Below are 26492 nucleotides of genomic sequence, written 5' to 3' on the forward strand. Positions count from 1 at the left end.
TAGTATCCATGAGGACACAGGTTTGATCCCTGGCCCCACTCAATGGGTTAAGGATCTGGTGTTGACTTGAGCTGTAGTGTAGATCACAGACACAGCTTTGTGTGGTTATGGCATAGGTTTGTAAATTCAGGCTTGTTTGTTCTTTCATGCCAATTGACAAAAACTATTTTTTTTTTTAATTTTAGAGAAAGAGAGATTTTACTCAGTTTTTTAGGTGAACATGAGGTCTCTTTAGAGGCATTTTTTAGTAGATTAATGTTTCTAGTTCACACTCATAAATGAATTGAAATTTTAAAATACTTTTGAGTTTTTCTCTTTCTTACCCCAAATATCATTCACAATGTATATAAATAAATAAAGTGCATTTTACTACCTCTACACTTAAAAAATTTAATTCACTCCTGAGGCTGAATTCAAGGTTCCACCTTCATCAACATATTTATTTTCCTTTTCAAAGATTACTCAGCTTTCATATTTGTTTTACCTTATTTTTAGTCTCTTCACAAAAATATGATACATGAACAAGTAAGCAAAATTGCATTCTTATTTAATTTTTCTGTTCGCCAGGCTGTTCTCTCTATTTATGACATCATTTTTTGTCTGGAATAATTACATGTTAAGTAATTAATATTCCTCCTACATGTGTAATTACCACATATATTGAAATTTAAATGCAACAATGAACAAGGAATATAATTATAACTTAGAAAACTCTATGTCTTCCTAAAATCGTTTGGCTTTTAGTTTTGCATGTATATTCTATTTATTACATTCAACACTGTGGTATTTGTGCATGAATTGCTCTTTCCTATGATATAGTCTCTTATTTCTTTTACCCGTTTCCACCAAATGAGGTTGTTTAAACCTTGATTATTCTATTCAAAATTGAACACTCTAGTGAAATTCTAACATTCTCCTTTGACTTATATTTCTCCAGACTACAATAGTGCTTTTTAAATCACCATCTGATTAAAATATGAATGGACAAAGTGCTTTCTTTTCTGATTACTGCTCTATCCTCCATACCTAGTGTGTAGGGAAAATTCACTAAGTGTTGTTTCAATGTGTAGACTTCAAGCTTTCCTGAATTTCTGTTTTTGTATGTATGTATTCTCTATTGGTGATATTAGGGGTATCAGTTTCCTAGAACTGCACTAACACTAGTTAGCTTAAAATAACTGGAATTAATTATCTTACAGCACTAGATACTAAAAATTGAAATCAGGGCATTAGCAGGGTTGATTACTTCCAAATGGTCTGAGAAGGAAAAACTATTCTTTGCCTCTCTCTTAGCTTCTGATGACATCAACAACCATTGGTAGTTCTCTGTTTGAATATCACTGTAATCTCTGCTTCCATTATCACATGGCATTTTCCTTGTGTCTCTGCCTTCATGTGGCTATTTTCTCTTAAGGACACTGGTCACATTGAATTGGGAGCCCAATATGACCTTGTTTAACTAAGTATATCCTCTATTAACTTATTTCCAAATAAGTTCACATTGCAAGGTGCCAGGAGTTAGGACTTCAACATATTTATTTTTGAGGGAAAAAAATTCCTCAAAAGAGAAAGGAAAAGACACATGATTTAGATTTACATAATTGAATAAACTTTTCTCAACTCATCCACATGCTGTATTGAATACTTACAATAAATAACAAACCAAACACCCTATAAAATAATGGGTAAACGTAGGAGTTTTATTAACACTGGCTGTAAAAGTGACTAGTACCATGAAATCAAGGACTCAAATCTTATACTCCCTCTCTATTGTCATATTCCCACATGCTTATTTAGGCTTAATTCCTCTATCAACATATTGGTAAGTGACTTCTGTTGTTTCAGGTATGTTTTGCTTTTAAGAACTTTCCTTTTTATAGAAACCATAGCAATAATATAATATTAGATAATATTACCCTGACTTCTGGTTGAGATAAAGAATGCTGAGGTTAAAGTTAAGGCAATTCCATAGTTTTTAAGTGAGGCAAGAATCAACAGGACATATTTCTCTCTGATACTATACTTCTTGATCTTTGAGATTTGTAATTCTGGTGTAATTCATGATGTATTGGTTATTGACCTACACAATTTGCCAGAATCATATTCTATATAAGGAACTGAGTAAATGTTTACCAGCCAAACATATCATTTTTTTTTTGTAGTAGATAAAAACATATTCATCATGGCATTGGAGAATCAGACCTTTAACTCTGACTTCATCCTGTTAGGAATCTTTGATCACAGTCCCACCCACATCTTCCTCTTTTCTCTGGTCTTGGGCATCTTCACAGTGGCCTTCATGGGAAACACTATCATGATTCTCCTCATCTACCTGGACACCCAGCTACACACCCCTATGTACTTCCTCCTCAGCCAACTGTCCCTCATGGATCTCATGCTCATCTGTACCACTGTACCCAAGATGGCCTACAATTACTTGTCTGGAAGCACGTCCATTTCTTTTGCAGGTTGTGCCACACAAATTTTCTTCTATACATCACTACTTGGCTGTGAGTGCTTCCTCTTGGCAGTCATGGCTTATGATCGTAATATTGCCATCTGCCACCCTCTACGATACACCAATCTCATGAGCCCCAAAATCTGTGGACTTATGGTTGCCTCTTCCTGGATCCTGGGTTCTACTGATGGTGTCATTGATGCTGTAGCTACATTTTCCTTCTCCTATTGTGGGTCCCGAGAAATTGCCCACTTCTTCTGTGACTTCCCTTTTCTGCTAATTATCTCATGTAATGACACGTCAATATTTGAAGAAGTTCTTTTCTACTGCTGTATAATAATGATTGTTTTCCCGGTAGCAGTAGTTCTTGTTTCCTATGCGCGTGTTATTCTGGCGGTCATTCGCATGGGATCTGGAAAGGGTCGCCACAAAGCTTTTGCCACCTGTTCCTCCCACCTCATGGTGGTGGGAATGTACTATGGAGCAGGTTTGTTTATATACATGCGACCCACTTCTAACCGTTCCCCAACCCAAGACAAGATGGTGTCTGTCTTTTATACAATCCTCACACCCATGCTGAATCCCCTCATCTACAGCCTCCGAAACAAGGAAGTGGCTAGAGCATTCATGAAAGTTTTAGGGAAAGGCAAGAATTAAAAATTTCCTAATGGTTTTCATGCTATGGTCTCTGTTAAATTTTTCTCTTTAATTCCCCTCTTTATTCCATTCATTTCTAAAAATAGCGTTCGTTGTGTACACCTTTTTGAATTATGTATTTCTGGGCAACTAGATAATCCTACTTCACAGAAAACTAAAATATTCATAATTGTTTTATATTCAACCCTGTTATGACTACATTTTTCAGCATTTTTTAAATAAGACTATTATATATTTATGAAAAGGTAACAGGAATTTTATCATAATATATCCAGGTAATAAACAATGCTTCTTTTTCCCAAATTATAAGCCCAAAATTACATTGAGGAACTTAGAATTTTTTTGGAAAGAGAGTTGGTACACTGGGCTTATGTACATTTTCTCAGTATTTCATGATTTATTTTTATTCTTCCATATCTGTAGAACAAAGTAGGGTAACACTTCAAAAGAGATGATATTCAAATTTCATTTTTATTTTGATTTACCACAAAATTTTAAATTTCATTAAGGAATTCCAAATATAAACTTTCTTTCAAGTTGTCAAAATCCACATAAGCTCTATTCACTGATTCAAAAAAAAAAGTTTTCAATATTCAGATGCCCAGTGATTTGAGAATTTACTAAATTTCCTTAAATTATGCACTGGCACTTATAAATTGTATTAATGATTTTAAGCCTTATATTGAAATTCAGGATATATTTAAAAAGTTTATATGTTTTATAAGTATCACATAATAGTAAGTATATAAGTTTCATAAATCTATTACAGTTATATTTCTTCCAAGGAAAATAATTGTATCTCAATTTCATAGGCTTTCATGGAATATTGAAACACAAGATGATCAAATATACCTAGAATTCATAAATTGCTTCAGCATTTCTGCTTACTAAGATCAGACTTATTTGAATTCTGGCAAATGTCTACAATAGATATTATTTAGCTTGAAATGCATGGTAAATGTGTACATGAAACAATAAATTAATTATATTGTCATATATTTATAATATCTATCCATAGCATTATAAATTCAGGACACCATCATATACACTGCAATTATTTATATATTAGATTGAGAGAAGTAAAGATAGAGAAAATATTCATTATCCCTGTTAGAAGAATATAATTATAGTTATCTACAAATAGCTTGGCCAAATTAGGAAATTGAATTTTATAGTATCTAGCTCTAAGCAAAATACATTTTTGATTGGTTAAAATATATTTATTTATATTCATGAATTCAAAAATATGTACTGAAATATAATTGTGATTTATATTGAAATGTAGCATCTTTAATTCAAACCAACTGTTTAAAAATCATAATTCAAATTTCACATTTTTCCTTCTTCTTGATCTAAAGAAAAATTGTTTCTCAAAGCTATTAATGTATAAATTTATATATAATAATATCTTTCCAAATTTAATGATAAGGAAAGACGGCTGAATACCATTTAAATTTAGTCCAGTCATGACAAAAAAAAAGCCAGGATTCTGTCTTTGTCTCCAGTTTGACTCCTAGCACTAAGTCAATGACCACAGGGAAGCCTTATATTACTTCCCATGTAAACTTAATACCACTAATATTACTAATAATTTAACATCTTCTTGAATCACTCAAAACAAATTTTGTCACCTATACATATTATATTTTTTTAGGCATTGTTTATGTGGTATATATTTTAGCATTTCTGAGAACAATTTTTATTTATTTTTAATTTAATTTAATTTTTTTTTGGCTGCTCCCACAGCATGAAGAATTTCCCAGGCCAGGGATTGAATCAGTGCCCCAGCAGCAGCAACCTGAACCATTGTAATGACAATACTTAAACAACTGTGCAACAGGAGAATTCCCGTAAGAACAGTTTTTTGATGTTTGATAAATTATTATGAAAAAGAAAATTAAAATATTCAATAAAAATTATGACATTACTGCTATTGTGAAGCACAAATTTTACTGTTTCTTCTTTCTCTTTCAGTATTCCTTTTTCTTCAATGTTTACTAAAAATGTTTAGAATAAATTGATTTTAACCCATCAGAATCCACTTCTAAATCTATAGGTTGTACCTTATGCATTTGGGAAATTTCTTTTGACACCCCTCTATAATCAATGTTATTTCCATTTCCTTTGAATTTCCAGAACATTATGTTGCCAATATTATCATACCCCCCCAAACTCCCAAATCTAATAAATGTGCTTTAAATAAATTCCAATTCTAGTAAGTACAATTTTATAAGTGAATATTCCAGAGCATCTGGAAATATTATGGGTTACATCCTAATCATAATTATACTTAAGCTATTTTATTTTTGTTAGTTAAAAATTTGATACATTTGTATTACATTGGCCATTTAATGAGGTCAATAATGTTCACATTGATTTCACTCACAAACAAAATAACAAAAGCAATGATATAATAGCATAAAATTTCAATGTTGGTATATATTTTCAGAAAAAAATAGATATGTTTAAAAAATAATACAATTCACCTTATATTTTTTTATCAGGCTTATATTAATTTATATATTTTGTTGTATTGTAGACTCCTACTTTCAAACTTTTTTTTTAATTTAATTTTATTCAATTATTTCCCCAATACAATTTTTTTCTACTGTACAGCATGGTGACCCAGTTATACATAAACTTCTATTACTACACACACATTATCCATTCTTTGGGGTACTTAAATAACACTTGGGTTCTAAAATGTTACAGGTTATTATTGGACACATTATGATTCCCAAGGGATGGGAGTAGAAAAGTTCCTGTAGCAGTCTGGATTCAATCAGGAGACTGAAAATATGTCTCAAAATGCTTTTAAGAAAGATATATTTTAATAGAAAGAACTATAATTTATGATGGAATAATGCTGTCACAGAGTTACTGGGAAAAAAATTAGGCACTCTCCAAAGTGTAGGTCAGGGAGCAGGTAAGCAGCAACCAGGGCGAGTTCAGGCATGTGGGGGAGAGGAAGGACTTTGAAACATAGGAACCACCTAGTATGGGAGATGTGATTCTTGCAGCAGGAATTAATTTTTGATGTGCAACCATGAGAGCCACAGGCAGCCTTGGGCACATCACACAGGGCTCTTTTTCCTCATAACAGAGTTTCCCTGTAACAGGGTTTGAAAAAATCCATGGCCAACTTAAAGTAGACATTGGTCTGATCCCTGCAGGAAATGGTATCTACTAGAAATGTCCTCACCCAAACCTCTTCATCACAGATTGCAAGGTGTATCTTCCCCCTCTAGCACCCTATTCTGAGAAATCTTAACATCATGTTCTCTTTAAGGAAGAAATGCATAAGGGGATTCTACTGTTTATCACAGAGTTTGCAGTTTGAGAGGTGAATTTGGAGCTGAAGTACAATAAACAAATAACTGCTTTCGCTGCTCAGCTTTCGTGGTAAAATAATTCTATATATTTCTATAAAAATATATATACATTTCTTGCAAGTAAAATGTTCTTACTTGTACCTAGAATGAGAAGGCACACAATCTTAACAATCATTGTATACATTCGGGGCATCAGTTACTCATCAAATTCAGTCATGATCTCACTGAATATTGTTACTTAAAGACTAATTGTTAAAATTAACCTCCAGTGTTTCTTGAATAATTGTATTAAATGGGAAGGAGGAAGAACAAGAAAATAATTAGTATATTCAAATAAATAACTTCAAATAACAAGTAGAGAAAATACGATAAAATATGCAAAGTACTGCACTTCTTATTTCAGTAACAGGTCATACACTCATAGCTAAAATCTTTGGCTTCTTTCTCAATTTGTCATTCAATAGTTTTTTATCTCTAGGCCAGAAACTCAGTTGTACTTGATTCTTTCTGTTGAAATGGCTAAAAACTTTATTCTCAGAGGTTCTGAGGCTTGAGTCACATTGACTTTCTAATTGCAGAGGTTTTCCATGAACTTTTATTATTGCACATGAAGATCCTAAGAAGTATACCAGAAAATCCTCTGGGATCTACATGCACTCTTTCTTACCTCCATTGTTTAACAGCAACCAACTTTCTCCTACAAAGATTACCGCTTCTTTTTGGTTCATTGGCATGAGGACTCCAAAATGGCTAGATGTCAATCTCACTTTACAATTTAGGGTACCCATACCTTTGTTCTCTAGTGGAAACAGTCTTGGAGACCAGGATTTCCAAGCTAACAGAGGTCAAATTTTCTGGAACAGGAAGCAAAATTTCTGCATATTGGTCCTTAATCACAGAGACGTGAATCTGGTCTGGGGGAGACAATGTTAAAAGCATAAATGATATCTTATTAGAAAAATTCCATTTTTCCAGGATTTGTTTTCCAATTGGTTCTTTATGTGAGTTTTTAATAAGCCATTCCAGCTTTCTTGTAGGTCAGCTGCTATGAAAAGATTTCCTTCACCTGAAGCAATGCTGTGTAGAATGCATGATAGTGAATTAGTCATTACGTTAGTCCATCATGGTTTTGTTGGCAGGAGCACTGCAAGCAAGAAAAGCAAATTAATATCCATAATATATGTTTATTCCACTGAGAACAAATATTTCCTTCAACTATGATGAAATATGTCCAATTATGGCAATCTGGTCCCCTGGGTGATGAAATAATAACAAGAATTCTGTGGGTATACTCTAGATATAGTAAGTGCTTTGAAATACCAGTAGCCAGACTAGTTTTGATAATAAATGTCCAATTTTTTGAGTTTAGCCATAACCCTTTATTCATGCCATTGTGGACACTATTTTCATTGGACCTCTATGCAAGCACTATAATTTCCATACAAAAATGTTGACTGAAATTCACATAACATATAATTTCCTTCAGCTGAATACTAAAAATATCCTCTGTGATACATACCCTTTGGTGAAAATTCATATGAAATAGAAATATCTTTACAATCTTTGTTGATTTTTAGAGATCTACACATATATCTCTTCATCAAATTCTCTTGTGTCCAATCTCTCAGTTTTATTCCATCCAATTCTTGAACAATCAGAAAAACTATTAGTTACTATTATGGCAGAAGAACTTGTACTGAAACTTGATTTTGCTGTAGAATCTCTTTTTGCTTTGACCTCTGGTCAAAATGAATAGCCCTAAAGGTGCCTCTGTAGATGGATCACTATAGCACACTCAAAGGTGATATGTGTTGCCTCCAAAATTCAAATGTCAAAGAGTAATTAGAGGTAAGAGGCAATATGGCAGAAGAGTAAGAGGACATGCCCACCCTCTCCCACAAACACATCAAAAAAAAAAAATCTACATGTAAAATGACTCACACAGAACATCAACTGAATGCTGGCAGAAGAACTTAAACCTCCAAAAAGGGCAAGAAACTCTTGACATAACTGGGTAGAACAAAAGAAAAAAGAGAGAGCAAAAAGGAATCAGGATGAAAATAGCATTCCCCAGAGGGAGCTGTGTTGTGAAGGAGAAAAGGAACCCACACCCTGGGAAGCCACCTAACCAGTGGAAAGATCAGCCCAGTCAGAGGGATCTCAAGACACAAAGAACAGCACAGCAGCAGGTCTGAGAGCTGAAAAGCAGAGTGAGAGCTGCACAGATCATCTGAACCACTGGCACAGACACCACAGCCTGAGGTGCTCAGGTGGAGGATGGGCACTGAGAGTTAGGATCCAGACATCAGTCCCTGGGAGAGGGCTGGGGTTGATGGTGTGGAAACAGACTAAGGGGAAAGGGATTGGTGTGACATGGGCTGGGGGAGTGGTATGCTAAGGGCTGGGGAATGGAAAGCCATAGCAGAGGGAACCCGGGAGAAGGTCTGGACCCACAGTAGGGACAAAGCACCATTGTTGCAGAGGGGAGAGAGGGGAGGGCCAATACAGGAAACCCCTTGTGCACCAGCATGAATGCTTGCCTGCCAGCTCACAGAGGGTGGAGCATCCCTGGTGCAGCCCCCCCCCCCACAGAAAGAAACACTTGCCATCCACTGCAGACCAGGTCCCTCTACCTGCAGGAAGCCACTCACCAGCCTAACCTGGACTGTGCCAAACTAAAGTTTGGTTTCCCCAAACTCGCAGAAAAAGAAAAACACAAGGAAGATGAAGAAGCTCAGAAAACATTCCCAGTTAAAGCAACATGAGAATTCACCTAAAGCAGGCAACAATGAAACAGACTTCTGCAGTCTGACAGACTTTGAGTTCAAAAGGGAGATAGTGAAAATACTGAAGGAATTAAGAGAGGATATGAATAGTAATGAAAATTCCCTCAGAAAGGAGCTAGTACATGTAACAAGGAGGCATGAAAAACTAGAAAATTCATTAGAAGAGATACGAATTGACCTAAAGGCAATAAAGAACAGAATGAATAATACAGAGGAACAAATCAGTGATATGGAATATAGAATAATGGAAATGACCCAATCAGGACAGCAGACAGATAACCAAGTGAAAAAACAAGAAAGCAATATGAGACCTATAGGATAACATAAAGCAGGCCAATCTACGTATAATAGGAATTCCAGAAGGAAAAGAAGAAGAAAAGGGGATTGAGAATATTTTTGGAGAAATTATGGCTGAAAACTTTCCAAATCTAAAGGATACTGATATCAAGTTACAGGAAACACAGAGGGCCCCAAACAAGTTGAACCCACACAGGGGTGAACCCACCCAAGACATATTATAATAAAAATGGCAAAAGTTAAAAATAAAGATAGGTTTCTAAAGGCAGTGAGAGAAAAGCAAAACCATGAATTATAAGGGAACCCCAGTAAGTCTCTCAGCTGATTTCTCTACAGAAACACTACAGGCCAGGAGGAAGTGGCAGGATTTATTTAAAGTTCTGAAAGGAAAAAATCTGCAACCTAAATACTCTATCCAGCAAGAATATCATTTAAAATAGAAGGGGAAATAAATGATTTCTCCAACAAACAAAAGCAAAAAGAGTACAGCAATAGGAAACCCATTCTAAAATAAATACTGAGAGGGCTTCTCTAAATTAAAAAAAAAAAAAAAGGGGGGGGGGAAAAGAGGAAGAACTAGGATTGAGGAAACTACAATTGGAAAGTAGTCACTTAAATAAGCCAGAATACAGATCTAAACATGAAGATATTAAAAAAGATATCAAAATCACACAATGTGGACAAGCAGAGTAAGAAAAAAATAGATTCTTTTTTTATTTTAATGAAGTGTTTAAGCTTATATGACTATCAGGCTAAAGCAAGCAGATATAGGAAGGGGTTCACATACTTAAAAAATAGGGCAACCACAAATCAAAACCAAATATTACATTCACAAAAACTGAAAAGAAAGGCACACAAGCACAAAATTAATGGAAATCATTCAACCAAAAAAAAAAGAAAGGAAGAATGGAGAAACATACAATCACCTGGAAAATAAGGTTTAAAATGGCAATAAATACATATCTCTCAATAATTACCTTAATTGTCAATGGACTGAATGCTGCAATCAAAATACACAGATTGGCAGAGTGGATAGAAAGGCAAAAACCTTCAATCTGCTGCCTACAAGAAACTCACCTTAGGGCAAAGGACACATGTAGGTTGAAAGTGAGGGGATGGGAAAAGATATTTCATGCCAATGGACAAGACAGGAAAGCAGGAGTTGCAACCCTCATATCAGACAAAATAGACTTTAAAACAAAGGCCAGAAGAAAAGGCAAAGAAGGACACTATTTATGGTTAAAGGATCCATTCAAGAAGAGTATATTACAAGCCTCAAGAAATACTAACAGACATAAAAGTAGAAATGGATGGGAATACAATCATAGTAAGAGACTTTAATAGCACCCCACTCACATCAATGGACAGATCCTCTAGACAGAAAATCAATAAAGCAACAGAGATCCTAAAGGAAACAATAGAAAAGTTAGACTTAATTGACATTTTCAGGGCATTACATTCAAAAAAATCAGAATACACATTCTTCTCAAGTGCACATGGAACATTCCCAAGAATTGATCACGCATAGAGTATATAAATTATTTCAAGTATCTTCTCTGACCACAATGGCAGGAAACTAGAAATCAACCCCAGGAAAAGAAATGAGAGAGAACTGACTACTTGGAGACTAAACAATATGCTACTAAGAAACCAACTGGTCAATGAGGAAATCAAGAAGGAAATTAAAAAATACCTTGAGACAAACAATAATGAAGACAAAATCACTCAGAATCTATGGGATGCTGCAAAAGCAGTGCTCAGAGGGAAGTTCATAGCAATACAGGCCTTCCTCAAAAAAGAAGAAAAATCTCAAATTGACAACTTAACCCACCACCTAAATGAATTAGAAAAAGAAGAACAAACAAAACCTAAAGTCAGCTGAAGGAAGGAAATCATAAAGATCAAAGAGGAAATCAATAAAATAGAGATTCAAAAAACAATAGACAAAATCAATGAAACCAAGGGCTGGTTCTTTGAAAAGGTAAACAAAATTGACAAACCTCTGACCAGACTCACCGAGAAGAGGAGATAAAAAAACCCAAATAAACAAAATAAGTAATGAAAAAGGAGAAATCACAACATATACTACAGAAATACAAAAAAAAAAAAAAAACCATGAGAGAATACTATCAACAAGTAGATGCCAACACATTTGACAACCTAGAAGAAATGGACAACTCTCTATAAACTTACAGGCTGCCCAAACTGAATCAAGAAGAAATAGATCAACTGAACAGACTGATCACAAGAAAAGAAATGGAATATGTCCTAAATACACTCTCTACAAATAAAAGTCCAGGACCAGATGGTTTTACAGGTGAATTCTACCAAACATACAAAGTGGAATTATACTCATCCTCCTTAAACTTTTTCAAAAGGCTGAAGAAGAAGGAATACTCCCAAAGACATGCCACCATCACCCTAATTCCAAAACCAAAATTCAAATGTCACGTTGTTTCCTGTGTGGTAGGTAATGGTAAGTGAATCAAACTTGTTTTCCATCTTGGAGTAGGTGACTTCACTGAGTTCTTAAGTTCTTTCATTTTTGAGGGGTCCTTCTTTATCATTGTATTTGAATCTATCTAACTAAATCATTCATTCCCTAGCTACTAACTTTTAAATCATCAGAAGGCCATCAATATAATGGATAAGTGTGATGGTTTCTGGAATATTAAGACAATATTTAAATGGACAATGCTATGGTAAAATTCATATCAACATATCACACTAAGTGAAGTAAGTTAGACAGAGAAAGGCAACTATCACATGATATCAATTATATGTTGTTCAAATAAAATTATACAAAAATTATTTATAAAACAGTAACACAGTTTTCAAAATCAATCTTATGGTTACCATAGGTTAAACGACTGTTGGTAGGGAAGAATTGGGAGGGTGGGAATTACATATACACACTACTGTAAAAAATAGTTAATTAACAAGAACTTACTACATAGCACAGGAAAATCTACTCAATAGTTTATAATAACTTATATGGGGAAAAAAGAATGGATGTATTTATATGTATGACTGATCCACTTGGCTGTATACCTGAAAATGAATACAATATTGTAAGTTAACTAAATTCCAATAAAATTAAATTAAAAAAAGCAAATTAACTGTGGTAAATCTGCAAGGATATGTTGTTGGCTTTGATAAGAAAAATAAAATTGCTTTCAGTGTAATTTAAATATTAGTATGGGAAAAAATTGATAGCTAAATACCAAATATAAGGAGTTATACTTATTGGATTCATCAAATATAGTGGATCTGGAACAGTGGCTAAAATTGGATTTCCCTTTGATTAATTTAGTCCAGAGTCCTACCCAAATACCCATCTATCTTCTACACATGCCAAACTGATACATTAAATGGAATATAATAGATACCAATGCCTTGTCTTTCTTTGTGATTTTAATGGTATCATTAATCTTTGGAAATCCTTCATGGATGCAGTATTATTTTGTTTTACTTTCTTGGCTAACAGAGGATGTTCTTAGGCCTTCCATTTTGCCCTTCCCTCCATCATGCCTTCATCTTATGGGTCATATAGTCAATTTAGGGATTCAACCAGTTGTCAAATCTATTTATTTAGAAATTCAGGAACTGGAGACACAAGAGTGAGTTAAATGTGAATTACAACTCCATCTATCATTTGTCCACCATAAATTCTACTTTGACATGTCAGCCAAAGAGCCATTTGGGGTCATCAGAAATCAGATTCATTCAGGGTAAGTGTTTAGTAATCCTCAAGGGAACTCCCTCTATCCTAATACATCATCACTCTATTAATGGCTTCAGGCCACATTGTGGAAATCTTGAAGTAAGAGAGTAATATGACCTTGTCAATCAATTTAGTTCCATCTGTAGTTATTTTCTTTAATGTTACAAGATTAAGAATAGAAGTTAATGTCATAGCATTTTTTTTATTAGAGTTTACTTACAGCATTGTGATATTGGGTTAGTTTCAGGTATTTGACATATTTTTTCAGATTATTTTCCATTATATGTCATTACAAGATATTGAATACAGTTCCCTGTATTTATCCAAGTAAATTCTTGTTGTTTATTTTATGTATAGTGGTGTGCATCACAGTATTTTTCTAAAATATATTTTATCAATAGAGATAAATACAAAAAGGAAGAAGATATCCTAAGACAAAAAGAAAATAAAATGACACAAATCAAAACTCAAATTTCTTTTCATAATAGAATAAAGGCCCAAGTGGATGTTATAACAGTATATCTGCAAAGAAGACTACCAACAATTTTTTTTCCATCCCTATATGCAAATGTTCTTCCTTTTTCAAGGGCTGGAGTACCCCCCTCTTCTTAAACTTTTTACTTGCTTTGATCAGTAAAACATGGCTCTCTCTGTAGCTTCAGGATGTGTGTTTCTTGTGGTCCCTCTCCCTGCATTTCTGCTGGTAGGAGTGCTCTCTATAGCCCTGTGGATTGGAATGTGGGTTAATGGGCCTTCCCCCTCCTTAACTTGGTATTGAGATAGTGCCATTAACACAAGGCTTTGCAGGGCCACTAGCAGGGGCTCTGTATCTTGTGCTTTCCTCCAGTTGGGCACCCTACAGCTCCATCAGGGAGTTGGCACCAGCTGCCTCTTATGGGAATGGGTGCTGCCACCAGTTGCTCTTCTGGCGCAAGCCTCTGCAAATTCTCTGGGTCGAGCCAAGGCGCCTCTGTTTTCCCTGATTAAAAAGGAGTGGGGACAAGTGGCCCTCTTGCAGGAATAGGCACTGCCACTGGCAGCTCCTCTGGTACTGATCTGGTGCCACTGGCATGAGCTTCAGTAGATTCCCTGGGCAGAGCGTAGACACCTGTCTTCCCTCATCTCATAGGAATGGGTCATGACTGCTGGCAGCTCCTTTGGTGCAGATTGGGGTCCACTAGCACAGGGGCTACAAATTGGAACTGGGAACTTGTGCTATTCCCCCAGGAGGTTATTTCACCTGCTCAAAGAAGTCTGTAATCCTATAGGTGGGTCTGCTTCCCTCAATATTAATTTAGGATATATTTTTCTATTTCTGCTAAAAAAAGTTATTGGGATTTTGATAAGAATTGTGTTAACTCTATAGATAACTTTTGATATTATTATTATACCATAAAAGTATTATACTCAAACACAGAGGGGAGTAAAATTATCTGTTTATTGATAATGCAATCATATAGTAAAAAGTCCTAATGGTCTCTCCCTTTCCCTCTCTCACACACAAACACATACACTCTCACACAGACAACATGTTTGTACAAATAAACAGGTTTAGCAAAGTTGTAGGATACAAAATTAACATTAAAAGTTAATAGTGTTTATTTACTCTAAAAATAAACCCATGAAAAAAATTAAGTAAACAATTCCATCTACCATAGCATCAAAAAAATAAAATACTTAGGAAAATTCCACCCAAGAATATGATAAACTTATATACTTAAATCTAGAAAATATTGTTGAAATAATGTAAAGGAGGTATAAATGTCTTTGCATTCTATGCTTGTGTATAATATTTTTACACAAATTTATAATATTTTTTCTTTCATCATTTAAAATGTATTATTCTATTGCCATCTTTCCTCCAATGAATTTTGTTAAGAAATCGGCAGATTTTTTTCTTTTTGCTTTTTAGGGCTGCACCTATGGGATATAGAAGTTCCCAGGCTAGGGGTTGAATCAGAGCTGTAGCTAGGAGCCTACACCACAGCAATGCAGGATCTGAGCTGTGTCTGTGACCTACACCACAGTTCATGGCAATGTTGGATTTTTAACCCACTGAAAGAGGCCAGGGACTGAACCCGCATCCTCATGGATACTAGTTGGATTCGTTTCCTCTGAGCCAACTCTGATACTAGTTGGATTTGTTTCCTCTGACAGGAATTCCCAGATTTTTTTTTTTTTTTTTTTTTGAGATTCTCTTGTACCTACAATTCATTTATTTCTTGCTGCTTTCAATAGTCTTCTATTGAAGGCTTTCCTTTGGAAATTTGATTAAATATGTTTCATTAGGTTCAATTTTGTTTATTGTTCCTGGATTTTGTTGGAGTTCTTGGATTGTGTATCCATGTATTTCATCAAATTCGAGATCTTTCAGGCATCCTTCATTCCAATAATTTATCTTTCCCTTGCACATTCATCTCCTTCTGGGATTCCCACAATGCCTACGTTGTTTTATTTGGTGACTTCCACATATATCTAGGCTACGTATTTTTAGCATTTTTCTTTTGATTTTATGCTCCTCTGGTCCTATAATTTCAGTGGTATGACTTCTGGTTCATTAAGTTTTTTTTCTGAGTGTTCAAATTTTCTGCTGAATATCTCTAATAAATTAAAAATTTTTCTTTTCATTCACATCATTTTTGGATAATTTTTAATATAATTTGCATTCATTTGTTGCTATACTTATATTGTTCATATATCATTTTCTTAAGTTATTTGCCTGTTGTTTACATAGCTAGTTGAGAATATTTAACAATTTTTAAAACATTTTTGTCTAGTAATCACAATGTCTATACTTAATCAGGGATAGTTTCTCAATTTTTTTTTCTATGAATGGGCTTTCTTCTTTCTTTGTAAACTTTGTGATTTTTTTTGTTGTGGAAAATTAAATTAGACATTTGTAAAAAAGTCACCTCTCTTCCATTATATGGAAACTAGTTTTGTTCCATGTTTAGTATTATCTAACTAGACACAGATAAGGAATTAACACCAGGTGAAAGCTCAAGTCCTTTCATGTTTTTCTGAACATGCATCATTTCTGGGCCTGTATAGTATTCTACCTTTTCCCATAAAGATGGATCTTTTGTTTTATTATTTTTTAATTAAGGTAGAGATGACATATATATTGTTTTAGTTTTAACATAATGGTTCAACTTTCTATACATTAAAAATTGATTATAATAAGTCTAGTAACCATCCTTATTATTGGCTATATTTCCTGTGTTGTACATTATATCCCCATTACTTCTTTATTTTATAACAAGAAATTTTCCCTTTAGTACCTTTCACATATTTTGCACAACTACCAACCTATTTACCAATAGTTTGTTCTCTAGACCTGTGAATTAATTTGTATTGTTTTATTTGTTGTTTATTTGCTTTTTGAGTCCAAATATACTCAGATATACTGGTGAAATCATCTAGTATTAGCCTTTTAGTATCATTTCCATTAACATTGTCAAAAATGGCAAGAATCAAATTTTTAACTACTGAATAATATTACATTGTGTGTGTGTGTTTTATCCATTTACCTATTAAGAAACACTTAGGATGCATTCATATCTAGGATAATGTAAATAAAGCTTTACTAAACATACTGCCATATTTAACTTTTTGACTCAGTATTTTTATTTTCCTCAAATAAATACCGAGAAGAGGAGTTTCTGGACTATATAGCAGTTTTATTTTTAATTTTTTGAGCAATGCCCTTAGTGTTTTTTGCTTTCCACAGCAGCTGCACAAATTTATCTATGGGTTCCCTTTCATCTCTCTCCATGTCAAAACTTATTATTTGCTGTGTTCTTTACAATATCTATTGTAACAGATATGAGGGAATATCTTCTAGTGGTTTTGATATGAATTTCCCTGATAATGAATGATGCTGAGCAAATTTTCATATGGCTGTTGGTCGTATTACCAATAGACATATGAAAATGTCTACTTGGGACATCTGTCCATGTTTTAATTGACTTATTTGTTTACTTGATAATAATTTATATGAATTATTTATATATTTTCAATATTAGCTGCTTATTAGGTGTGATATTTACAAATATCGTCTCTCATTAAGTAGGCCGTCTTTTTGTTTTGTTGATGATATCCTTACCTGTGCAGGAGTTTTTAGTTTTATATATTTCCATTTGTTTACTTTTGCTTTTATTGCCCTTACTTGAGGAGAATATCCAAAAATACATTGGTAATACTGATGTCAGAGAGCTTAATGCTGATGTTTTCTTCCAGGAGTGCTTTGGTTCAAGTTTTGTATTTAACTATTTAATATACTTTGAGTTTATTTTTCTATATGATGCCAGATAACATATTCTAGTTTACTTATTTTGCATGTAGTTGTCTAATGTTACCATCACCATTTGTGGAAGAGACTGTATTTTCTCCATTTTGTATTCTTGTCTCCTTTGTCACAGGTTAATTGAATATTTAAGTGTGAAATTATTTCTGTACTCTCTATTCTGTTTTCTTGATCTGTGTATCTGCTTTGTGCCAGTACCATACTGCTTTCATCACTACAGCTTTGTAGTATAGTCTGAAATCAAAGAACATTATACCTCCAGTTCTGTTTCTTAAGATTGTTTCAGCTATTCTGGAGCTTTTGTATATGTGTACATATTTTATAATTATCTGTTTTCCTCTCTGATCTTTATTATTTTCTTCCTTCTACTGACAAGGTTTTGTTTGATCTTCTTGTTCCAATTATTTTAAGTGGTGGGATAGGTTGTTTGAGATTTTTCTTGTTTTTTCAGCAAGGCCTGTGTCACTATGAACTTAACCTCTAAGGATTGCTTTTGCCGCATCCCATAGATATTATATGGTTGTGATTTCATTGTCATTAACTTAAGGTGTTTGTTTGTTTGTTTGTTTTGTGCTATACCCATGGTAGTAGTTCCTGGTCCAAGGATCTGACCTGAGACACTGCAGTGACAACACAGGATCCTTAACCCACTGCACAGAAAGGGAATCCCTCAAGGTGTTTTTAATTTCTGTGATTTTTATCATTGAACCACTGGTTTTTAGTAACATTTTGTTTGGTGTCCATGTAGTCAATTTTTTTGTGTGTGTATTTCTCTTTCTGTGGTTGATTTCTAGTGTCATGTTTTGGTAAGAAAAAAATGTTTGAAGTAAATTCTCTACTCAAATTTTTAAGACTCACATTGTGCCTCAAAACTCGTAATCTTAGAGAATTGTCCATGTACACTTGAAAAGAATATGCATTTTTAATGTAATGTCCTGAAAATATACATTAGGTCTGTTATACAGTATAATTTAGGATTTCTGTTGCCTAATTGATTTTCTGTCTAGAAGATCTCTCCATTGATGTGTATAGGGTGTAGAATTCCCTACTATTATTGTATCGTTCTCAATTTCTCCCTTTCTGTCTGTTAGTATTTATTTTATGTATTTGGGTGCTTCTATATTGGGGGAATATATGTTGACCAGTGTACTATTGTCTTCTTTTACTGATCCTTTAATATTATACACTATCATTCTTTATTTTTCTTTATGACCTTTGCTTTAAATTCTATTTTGTCTGATATGAGTATTGCAACACTTTCTTTACTGTCATTTCCATTTGCATGAAAACTATTTCTTCCACTCTCTCACTTCCAATCTATGTGTATTCTTTGCTTTACTCTGAGTCTCTTGTAGGCAGCATATTGTAGGCTTTCGTTGTTTTATACATTCTTCCAGTGTGTGTCTATCCCCTTTGGTAACTACAAGTTTTTCAAAGTCCATGAGTCTGTTTCTGTTCTGAAAATAAGTTAATTTGTAATTTTTTTTTAGATTCCACATATAGGTGATAATATATGTTTGTCTTTCACTGTCTAACTACACTTAGTATTATAGTTTCCAGGTCCATCTATGTTGCTACAAATGGCATACAAAAGAATGAAATTAAATCATTCTTTAACATCATACACAAAATAAACTCAAAATGGATTAAATACCTAAATGTAAGACCAGATACTATAAAACTCTTAGAAGAAAACATAGTCTTAACTCTCTCTGAGATAAACTGCAGCAATATCCTCTCAGATCCACCTCCTAGAGTAATGACCATCAAAACAAAAACAAACAAATGGGACCTAACTAAACTTAAAAGCTTTTGCACAGCAAAGGAAACAAACAAGTAAACAAAAGAACAACAAAAAAAAGACAGCCCACAGAATGGGAGAAAATAATTTGCAAATAAAGCAACTGACAAAGGATTAATCTCCAAAATATACAAACACTTCCTGCAGCTCAATACCAAATAAACAAACTACTCAATCAAAAAATGGCCAGAAGATCTACACAGACATATGGGTGGCCAAAAAAAAAAAAAAAAAAAAAAAACAAAAACACACCAATGTTCAACATCACTAATTACTAGAAAAATGTAAATTGAAACTAATATGAGGTACTAATTTACAACAGTCAGAATGGCCATCATCAAAAAGTCTACAAATAATTAATTCAGGAGAGGGTGTGGAGATACATTTTTATCACCTTTTCTCTTTCTTCTCCTTTTGGAATTTCTAATATGTGTAGAGTGTCATGCTTTATATTATCTCATAGATCTCCTTTCTTTCTTTTTTTAAATTTGGCTTTTTTTCTGCTGTTCTGATTGCGTGATTTACATTATTCTATGTTCCAGATCACTTATTTCTTATGCATTATTCAGTCTGCTATTCATGACCTTTAGCTCAGCTTTCATCTCCACAAATATTTTCTAATTTTTCTTAGTTCCTGTTTCTAGTTTCTAGTTCCTTTTCATAGTAATCTGTATTTCTATCAATACTATTTCTTAATGCCTTTAATATCTTCATTATATCCTTTTTGAACTTGGTTTCTGTCAGAGTGAAGAGATCTATTTTATTATTTTTTACTTTCAGAGAAGTTTTCTTGATCTTTTAACTATGAGTGACCTGTTTGCTTCTTCATTTTACTTACATTTCCTTTACTCTGTGAATTTAAGAGAAAAAAAATCTCCTGTGGTTTTGGAGGGCTATTTTTTTATATGGGAGCATCCCTGTGTATCCTAGGTGGGTTTAATATTTTTGGTGCAAGAGCTGTTTTTTTGTATGGATTCCTACCATATGTTTCCTCAGTGTGTCCTTGATGGGGGTGTCCTTGATGTGGTGTGGTGACTGGGTATTGAGTAAAGCCTCTTCTTTGCTTTGTGGTTGTCAGAGCCCTGTCAGGGGTAGTGTCTGCTCTTTAGTTGTTGGAGTAGAAGACCCTATATCTGTTTCTGGGTTATAATACAAGTAGGTGGCAGTGGAGTGTACCCATGAGGAGAGGAGTTTCTGAGTATTCTTTTGGCAGAGCCGTCCACAAGGAAGTGTACTTTGTTGTACTATCTGTCACCCATTGTGGAACTTACAAAGTACATTGTTGTTGGCATTGCCCTTGACCCCATCTTAACCATAGGAATGCCAGCAATCAGCCATGGTGTCCCTCAGGCGTTGTTTTTACAAAGCCAACAGAACAGGTCCACTAAAATTAGGTCCCAAGACTGCTGTGGTCATGCACCTGAACCAGCTGTGGGAGATTTGGGGGCAGCCCAAACACTAGACTGGCCCAGTCCCTAGTGCGGGGAGCCGAGAAGATACAAGGAGCCAAGGAAAGGATCTTGCCTGAATGGTAAAATTCCGAGGGCAGGCTCCTAATCAGAAAAACGGGCCTGCCTGAACGGTGCAGTTCTGAGGACAAGCTCCTAATCAGGAAAAGGGGCCTGTCTGAATGGTGCAATTCCGAGGACAGGTTTCTAAACAAGGGGATGCCTGCCTGCATGATGCAATTCCAAGGACAGGCCCCAGAAGACAATAAGCCTCGCCCACTGACCTTGGTGGAGAACTGAATTTCCCAGGAAATAATTTCCATTTTATGTTGCTGAGTGGGGATGGTTCCATGGATAACTTAGTCTTTTCTGTTATTCACTTGCTATTCAGGTTTTCCTCAGTCTCTCCTGATTATTTGCTTGTTAATCTTATTTCCCATCCTTATTTTCCTGTAGTGATTTGTGATTTAACAAAATTACAACAATAATATAATAAAAATTTCATCCTGAAGGACTTTCCCCCATTTAAATCCAACTTAATTAAAAACATAGTGTTTATCTACTAACTAGTTATACAGTAAACTTTAGAGTAGGATTTTAATGAGGTCTATAGAAGTTAGATATATATTATTCTTGATCAAAAGAAACCCAGCTATGAGTTTTGTCCTTGATTTTAGAATCTTTTAGTGGCAGCTGGCTAAGTTGATTTGTATTTTCTCATTCTGTTTCTCTACCAAGGACACTTTGAAGATAGACACTAGTCTGAAGACAGGATTTTTTGTGTAACTTCAGTTTATGGGAATTGGCTGGCCATGATATGGTTTGTACTGGGTCTCCTATTTCCCACATGATATGCTGTGCCTGTTTGGCCTTGAACTGTACTCACTAAATTCAGTTAAACTGAAGATTTTAAAACATGACGTATTGCACTGTACCATGTGATCAAAAAATAAAGCCTAATAGTTAGTCAATGTACTTTTAACACTATGATGTAATCTGTAGTGAAAAATCTGTCTATATAATTAACCACTTCTGCCAATAAAATTTGAGCAGTCCAGTGCCCTGAAAGAAGGGACAAAGAGGCTGTCTCTGTTGCAAAAGGCGACACTGTTCATCTCCTCTCAGGATGTATACGCCCTGGCTGCTAGACCTGGTTGTTGGAGCTGGACTCCAACACCCTAGGAGATCACAAAACCAAATACTCCTAATCCCAGACCCATCCCAGGCTTGGGAGGACCTATTGTCTTCTCAGATGTCCTGCAGGTGCTACATTTACAAAGCTGATGATGGTGGTGCAAATCACACAGGAGACCTCCTTCATAAGTTGCACAGTCCATGGGCCTCAGCTATGATTTCAGCCCCTTTGTGTGTGGCAAACTATTGGCCCTTTCTCTCAGAGCCCACAGTGGCAGCAGCTTGATCCTGTTCCTAGAGCCTGCTGAAGCAGTGGCTTGTATGCATGCTTCTGCATTTTACAGAGGCAGTACCCTGTCGCCTGATAGTGGTTGGTAACAAGTGGCTAAAGATATTGTTATGGTGGGCCCCACCCCCCCCACTGAGAACACCTAAAATTTCTCACTATTTCAATGGCAGACCTGGACCTCTCCATACACCCCAGTTGCAGCTGTACCACAATCCAGACCATCCAGACTGTCTCCATGCAGCCAACTCCAGTCTTCTCCCTAGGTCCATCCTCTAATCCCTGCATTTCAGTCCCTAGACTCCACATGCACCAGTGGACACAAGTATCAGGGTAGGGCATGCAGGGTGGCGAATGGACGTTCTGTGCAGGTTTCTCTCTTTTCTGCCTGCCACTAAAAAAATTCTTGTGCTCTCATTTGAGCTTCTTAGGCTTTGTTTCTGTCCTGGCTGATCTCTTTATTGATGAGAGAACTTCCCCAGGTAGAAGAACCTTCTCTCTTTCACACCTCCCTCCCAGGGATGCAGCTCCTTCCATGCTTCCATATTAATATTATTTTCTGTTATCCTGCCCAGTTACATGGAGATTTGGGCTCTTCTGTCAGGATTGAGTAGGTATTCTGTGAGAATTGTCCCATATGTAGATGCATTTATGTTGTATTTGTTGAAGGAGGTGAGTTCCATGTCCTTGTACTCTCCTAACTTGATTGAAGACTTTTCCTTTTTAATTTTAATTTTTGCCATTTTAGTTATATATGTCTCTGTATGTTCTTCTTTGAGTTAATCCTGATGGGATCTGTACTTCCTGGAACTGGGTGTCTGTTTCTTTTCCCTTGTTAGTGGAGATATCAGCTATTATGTCTTCAATTATATTCCAAAGTCTTTCACTCTCTCTTCTACTTCTGAGACACCTATAATGTAAATATTATTGTGCTTGACATTGCCCCATGGCTTGTTTAAATGGTCCTCATTTCCTTTCAATATGAAGTCAGACTTCAAAAAACAAAAAAAAATACTATGATTCATAGGCCATGAGGAAGAATGAAAGAAAATGTATTCAAATCCTATATCACATAGGATATTTGTATCAAAAATTATGTATATCACATAAGTAAATAATAAAAAGATAATTTAAATATATTCAAAGGAGTGACGTAAGAAAAATAGTGGAAATGAGGTCCCCATTTATAACCTCTATAGAAGCAATCATCTGGCAGCAATATGCAGACAAAAATGCTTTTGGGGGCTTTGGAATCCAAGAAGAAATGCACATAACCAGGATATCTCATGTCCCAAGGTGGTCCTTGTTAAAAAATCATGTATGTGTTCCAGTGGCAGACTCACAAACCATGGTATGAATCACAGAACCAAAAAGAGCCAGGCCCCATTGGACACTCAGCTAGACCCCTCTTTGGCCATGGTCCTTTCACCAGCTTCATTCACCAAGAGACCTGCAAGGAGTCATGCCTGCCTGTGACTTGAGAAATCTCTTTGTCTTCAGTCCTTGCTATGGAAACTGTAACAGCCCATAACTTGATTCCAACTCCTCATATCCCTGGTCTGAGAACAATTCTAACTTCTCAGAGAACAACTTAGAGACATAAATTGCCTATGCGTTTGATGATAGGCTTATCAAACTCTGTCAGACTATGAATGTTGAAACATGCTTGTAATAAAGCCATGGCACAGAGGCAGCACTTATAGTAGGGCTTGCCTGCTTATGGCGCTGAAGCCCCTGGAGGCATGTGGGTAGAAATTAATACTTGACACTAAAGCAGACTTATAGTCCAGTCTTGTACTTCTCATCTGGGATATGGGACCAACTCTGCCTTCCAAGGGAAGTTCCCAGTGACACAATAGAAATCCTCCTACGGCTAGAGCAATACTCATCTCCATGCCAGTTAGAAGACTGCCATTCTGCAGACCCAATTCAAGACCCAGAAATGAGAATTTGTGACAGTATCAGACCTATTTCCAAGGTGCTAGAGGAAGTATGATCTGCCCAGAAAAGTGACTGGACCCATGCCCACCTGTGTCCCTGGTAAGAATTCTACCAACTGTGCCTTCACTGTAGATTCAGAAGCACTCACATTACCTGAAGCTAATACCACTTGACTAAGATCTGCTGAAACCAATGTGTAAATACTGAAAGAGGGGTTTGCTCCTTCAAAATATGCAGACAGTTACACAAGTTTACACAGCTCAAAAAGAATCAGGCCAATGTAATGCTACTGAAGGAAAACAGAGATAATCAACTAAAACAAATAAGAAAAACAATGCATTTACTAAGTTTTAAACAAATAAATACAAACTATAAAAAGAACCAAAGAGAACACCTGAGGCTTAAGAATAAAGTGATTGAACTTAAACATTTATAACTCTCTGTTCTCCCCACCATACAGTCCTAACCGTGGCTTTCTCAATAAAATTACTTATTCTAAGCACCTCATAAAAGTGGAATAATGCATTTTTTTCTTTTGTCTCTGGCTTATTTCACTTCAACAAGTGTTCTGAGCAGTCATCCATTTTGTTGCATGTATCAGAATTTTAACTCAGTTTTAAGGTCAAATAATATTCAAGTATATCAAATTTTCTTTATTTATTCATCCTCCTTTACACATTTAGGATTTTTTTCACCTTTTGCTTATGATGAATCATGATAACTAGTGTGGAGAAATTCAATTCCCTGACAAATCATTTCTTATACATAGAAACATAATTGTTGTATCTTACAGTAATACTATGACAAACTTTTAGAATAATTATCACACTGTTTTTCACACCTCCTTATCATGTTACATGCCAAACAGAAAAGCACAATTTTAACATATCTATATTTTGCCAACATTTGCTATTTTTTCCCTTTTGTTACTTTCTCTTTTTTAAATAATAGCTTTCCAGTTATATAGGATTATTTCATTGTGGTTTAGATTTTAATTCCCCTAATGAGTGATATTAACCATCTTACTATATATTTATCAGCCACTTCTATATTTTCCTTGGAAAAATGTGTATTTAATTATTTTACTCATGTTTTATTTTGATATTGTTGCTGTTGCTGTCACTATTGTTTTTGAGTTGGGGTTATTTATACATTCTGGATATTTATCCTACATAAGATGTAATTTCCATTGCTATGTCAGTCATCTTTTCTTTTTTAAGGGCCACATCCATGGCATGTGGAAGGTCCAGGCTAGGGGTTGAATTGGAACTGCAGCTCCTGGCCCACGCCACAGCCACAGCAATGTGGGATCCATGCCACAACTGCAAACCTACACCACAGCTCATGGCAACACCAGATCCTTAATCCACTGAGCAAGGCCAGGGATCAAACCCACATCCTCACTGGATACTAAGGTTTATTGCTGCTGATCCACAAGGGGAATTGCTGGTTATCATTTCATACATGAAAATGTTCTTTGATGTACAAGAGGTTTTTTTTAACCTTGATTTTATTTTGTTTTCTTCTGTTGCCTGTGCTTTTGGTGTCATATCCAGAAGATCATTACTAAACTCAATGAATGTTTTCCTTGACATTCCTTCCAAAAATTTTTATCATTTTGCCTTTATTTTTAAGCATTTAATACATTTTAGTTAATTTTTGTATACTATATGGATAATAGTTTAACTTTATTCTTTTGCATGAAAATATTCAGCTTTATTGGTAAAAATTTTTGAAACTATTGTCTTTTCCTTATTGAATGGGCTTGGTACCCTTGTTGAAAATCATTTGATCACCTGTGTGAGGATTTTGTTCCAACTTTTCTATTTTATTCAATTGGACTTTTTGTCTTTTTGTAAGTTTCACGGTGCTGTAATTGCTTATATTAATAGTTAGTTTTGAAATGAGAAAGTATGAATTTTCCCAGTATGTTCTTAAAAATTGTTCTGCTGTATGAAGTTCCCTTGAATTTCAATATTACATTTAGAATATGATTCCTGTTTTGCAGAAAAATTTACTGGGATTTTGATAAGAATCGCATTGACTCTGTAGATAACTGTGTACATTCTTATTACTGTAACAACATGACATTCCACTCCATGAACATGGAATATAAAGATATTTATTCATACCTCCTTTAATATATTTAAACAGTGTTTCATGGCTTTCAGAGTATACATTTTTCATCTTCTTGTTTGGGATATTCTTAAGTATTTTATTCTGTAATGCTGTGATAGATGAAGTCATTTTCTTAATTTTCTTTTCACATATTTACTGTTAGGTTAAGAAACCCAACATTAGTTGTTTCTTTCACATCCTACA

The 26492-nt window shown here is 34.9% G+C and overlaps 1 protein-coding gene across 1 annotated transcript; it reads left to right on the forward strand.

Moving 5' to 3' along the window:
• The first annotated feature begins 2182 nt into the window (after positions 1-2182).
• LOC100620490 (olfactory receptor 2M3) lies at positions 2183-3115 on the forward strand. The gene has a single exon (XM_013991466.1). The coding sequence runs from the start codon at positions 2183-2185 to the stop codon at positions 3113-3115; it is 933 nt and encodes a 310-aa protein (XP_013846920.1).
• Positions 3116-26492: the final 23377 nt, after the last annotated feature.

Source organism: Sus scrofa, chromosome 2, assembly GCF_054392235.1.
Source record: "Sus scrofa isolate SSC_HxYL_T2T_F1_AM1 chromosome 2, Sscrofa_HxYL_maternal_Yorkshire_Landrace_v2.0, whole genome shotgun sequence".
In the NCBI taxonomy this organism is placed as follows: Eukaryota; Metazoa; Chordata; class Mammalia; order Artiodactyla; family Suidae; genus Sus; species Sus scrofa.

Excerpts from the sequence above, each read along its gene's own strand:
- LOC100620490 (XM_013991466.1), top strand. The coding sequence starts at position 2,183 with ATGGCATTGGAGAATCAGACCTTTAACTCTGACTTCATCCTGTTAGGA.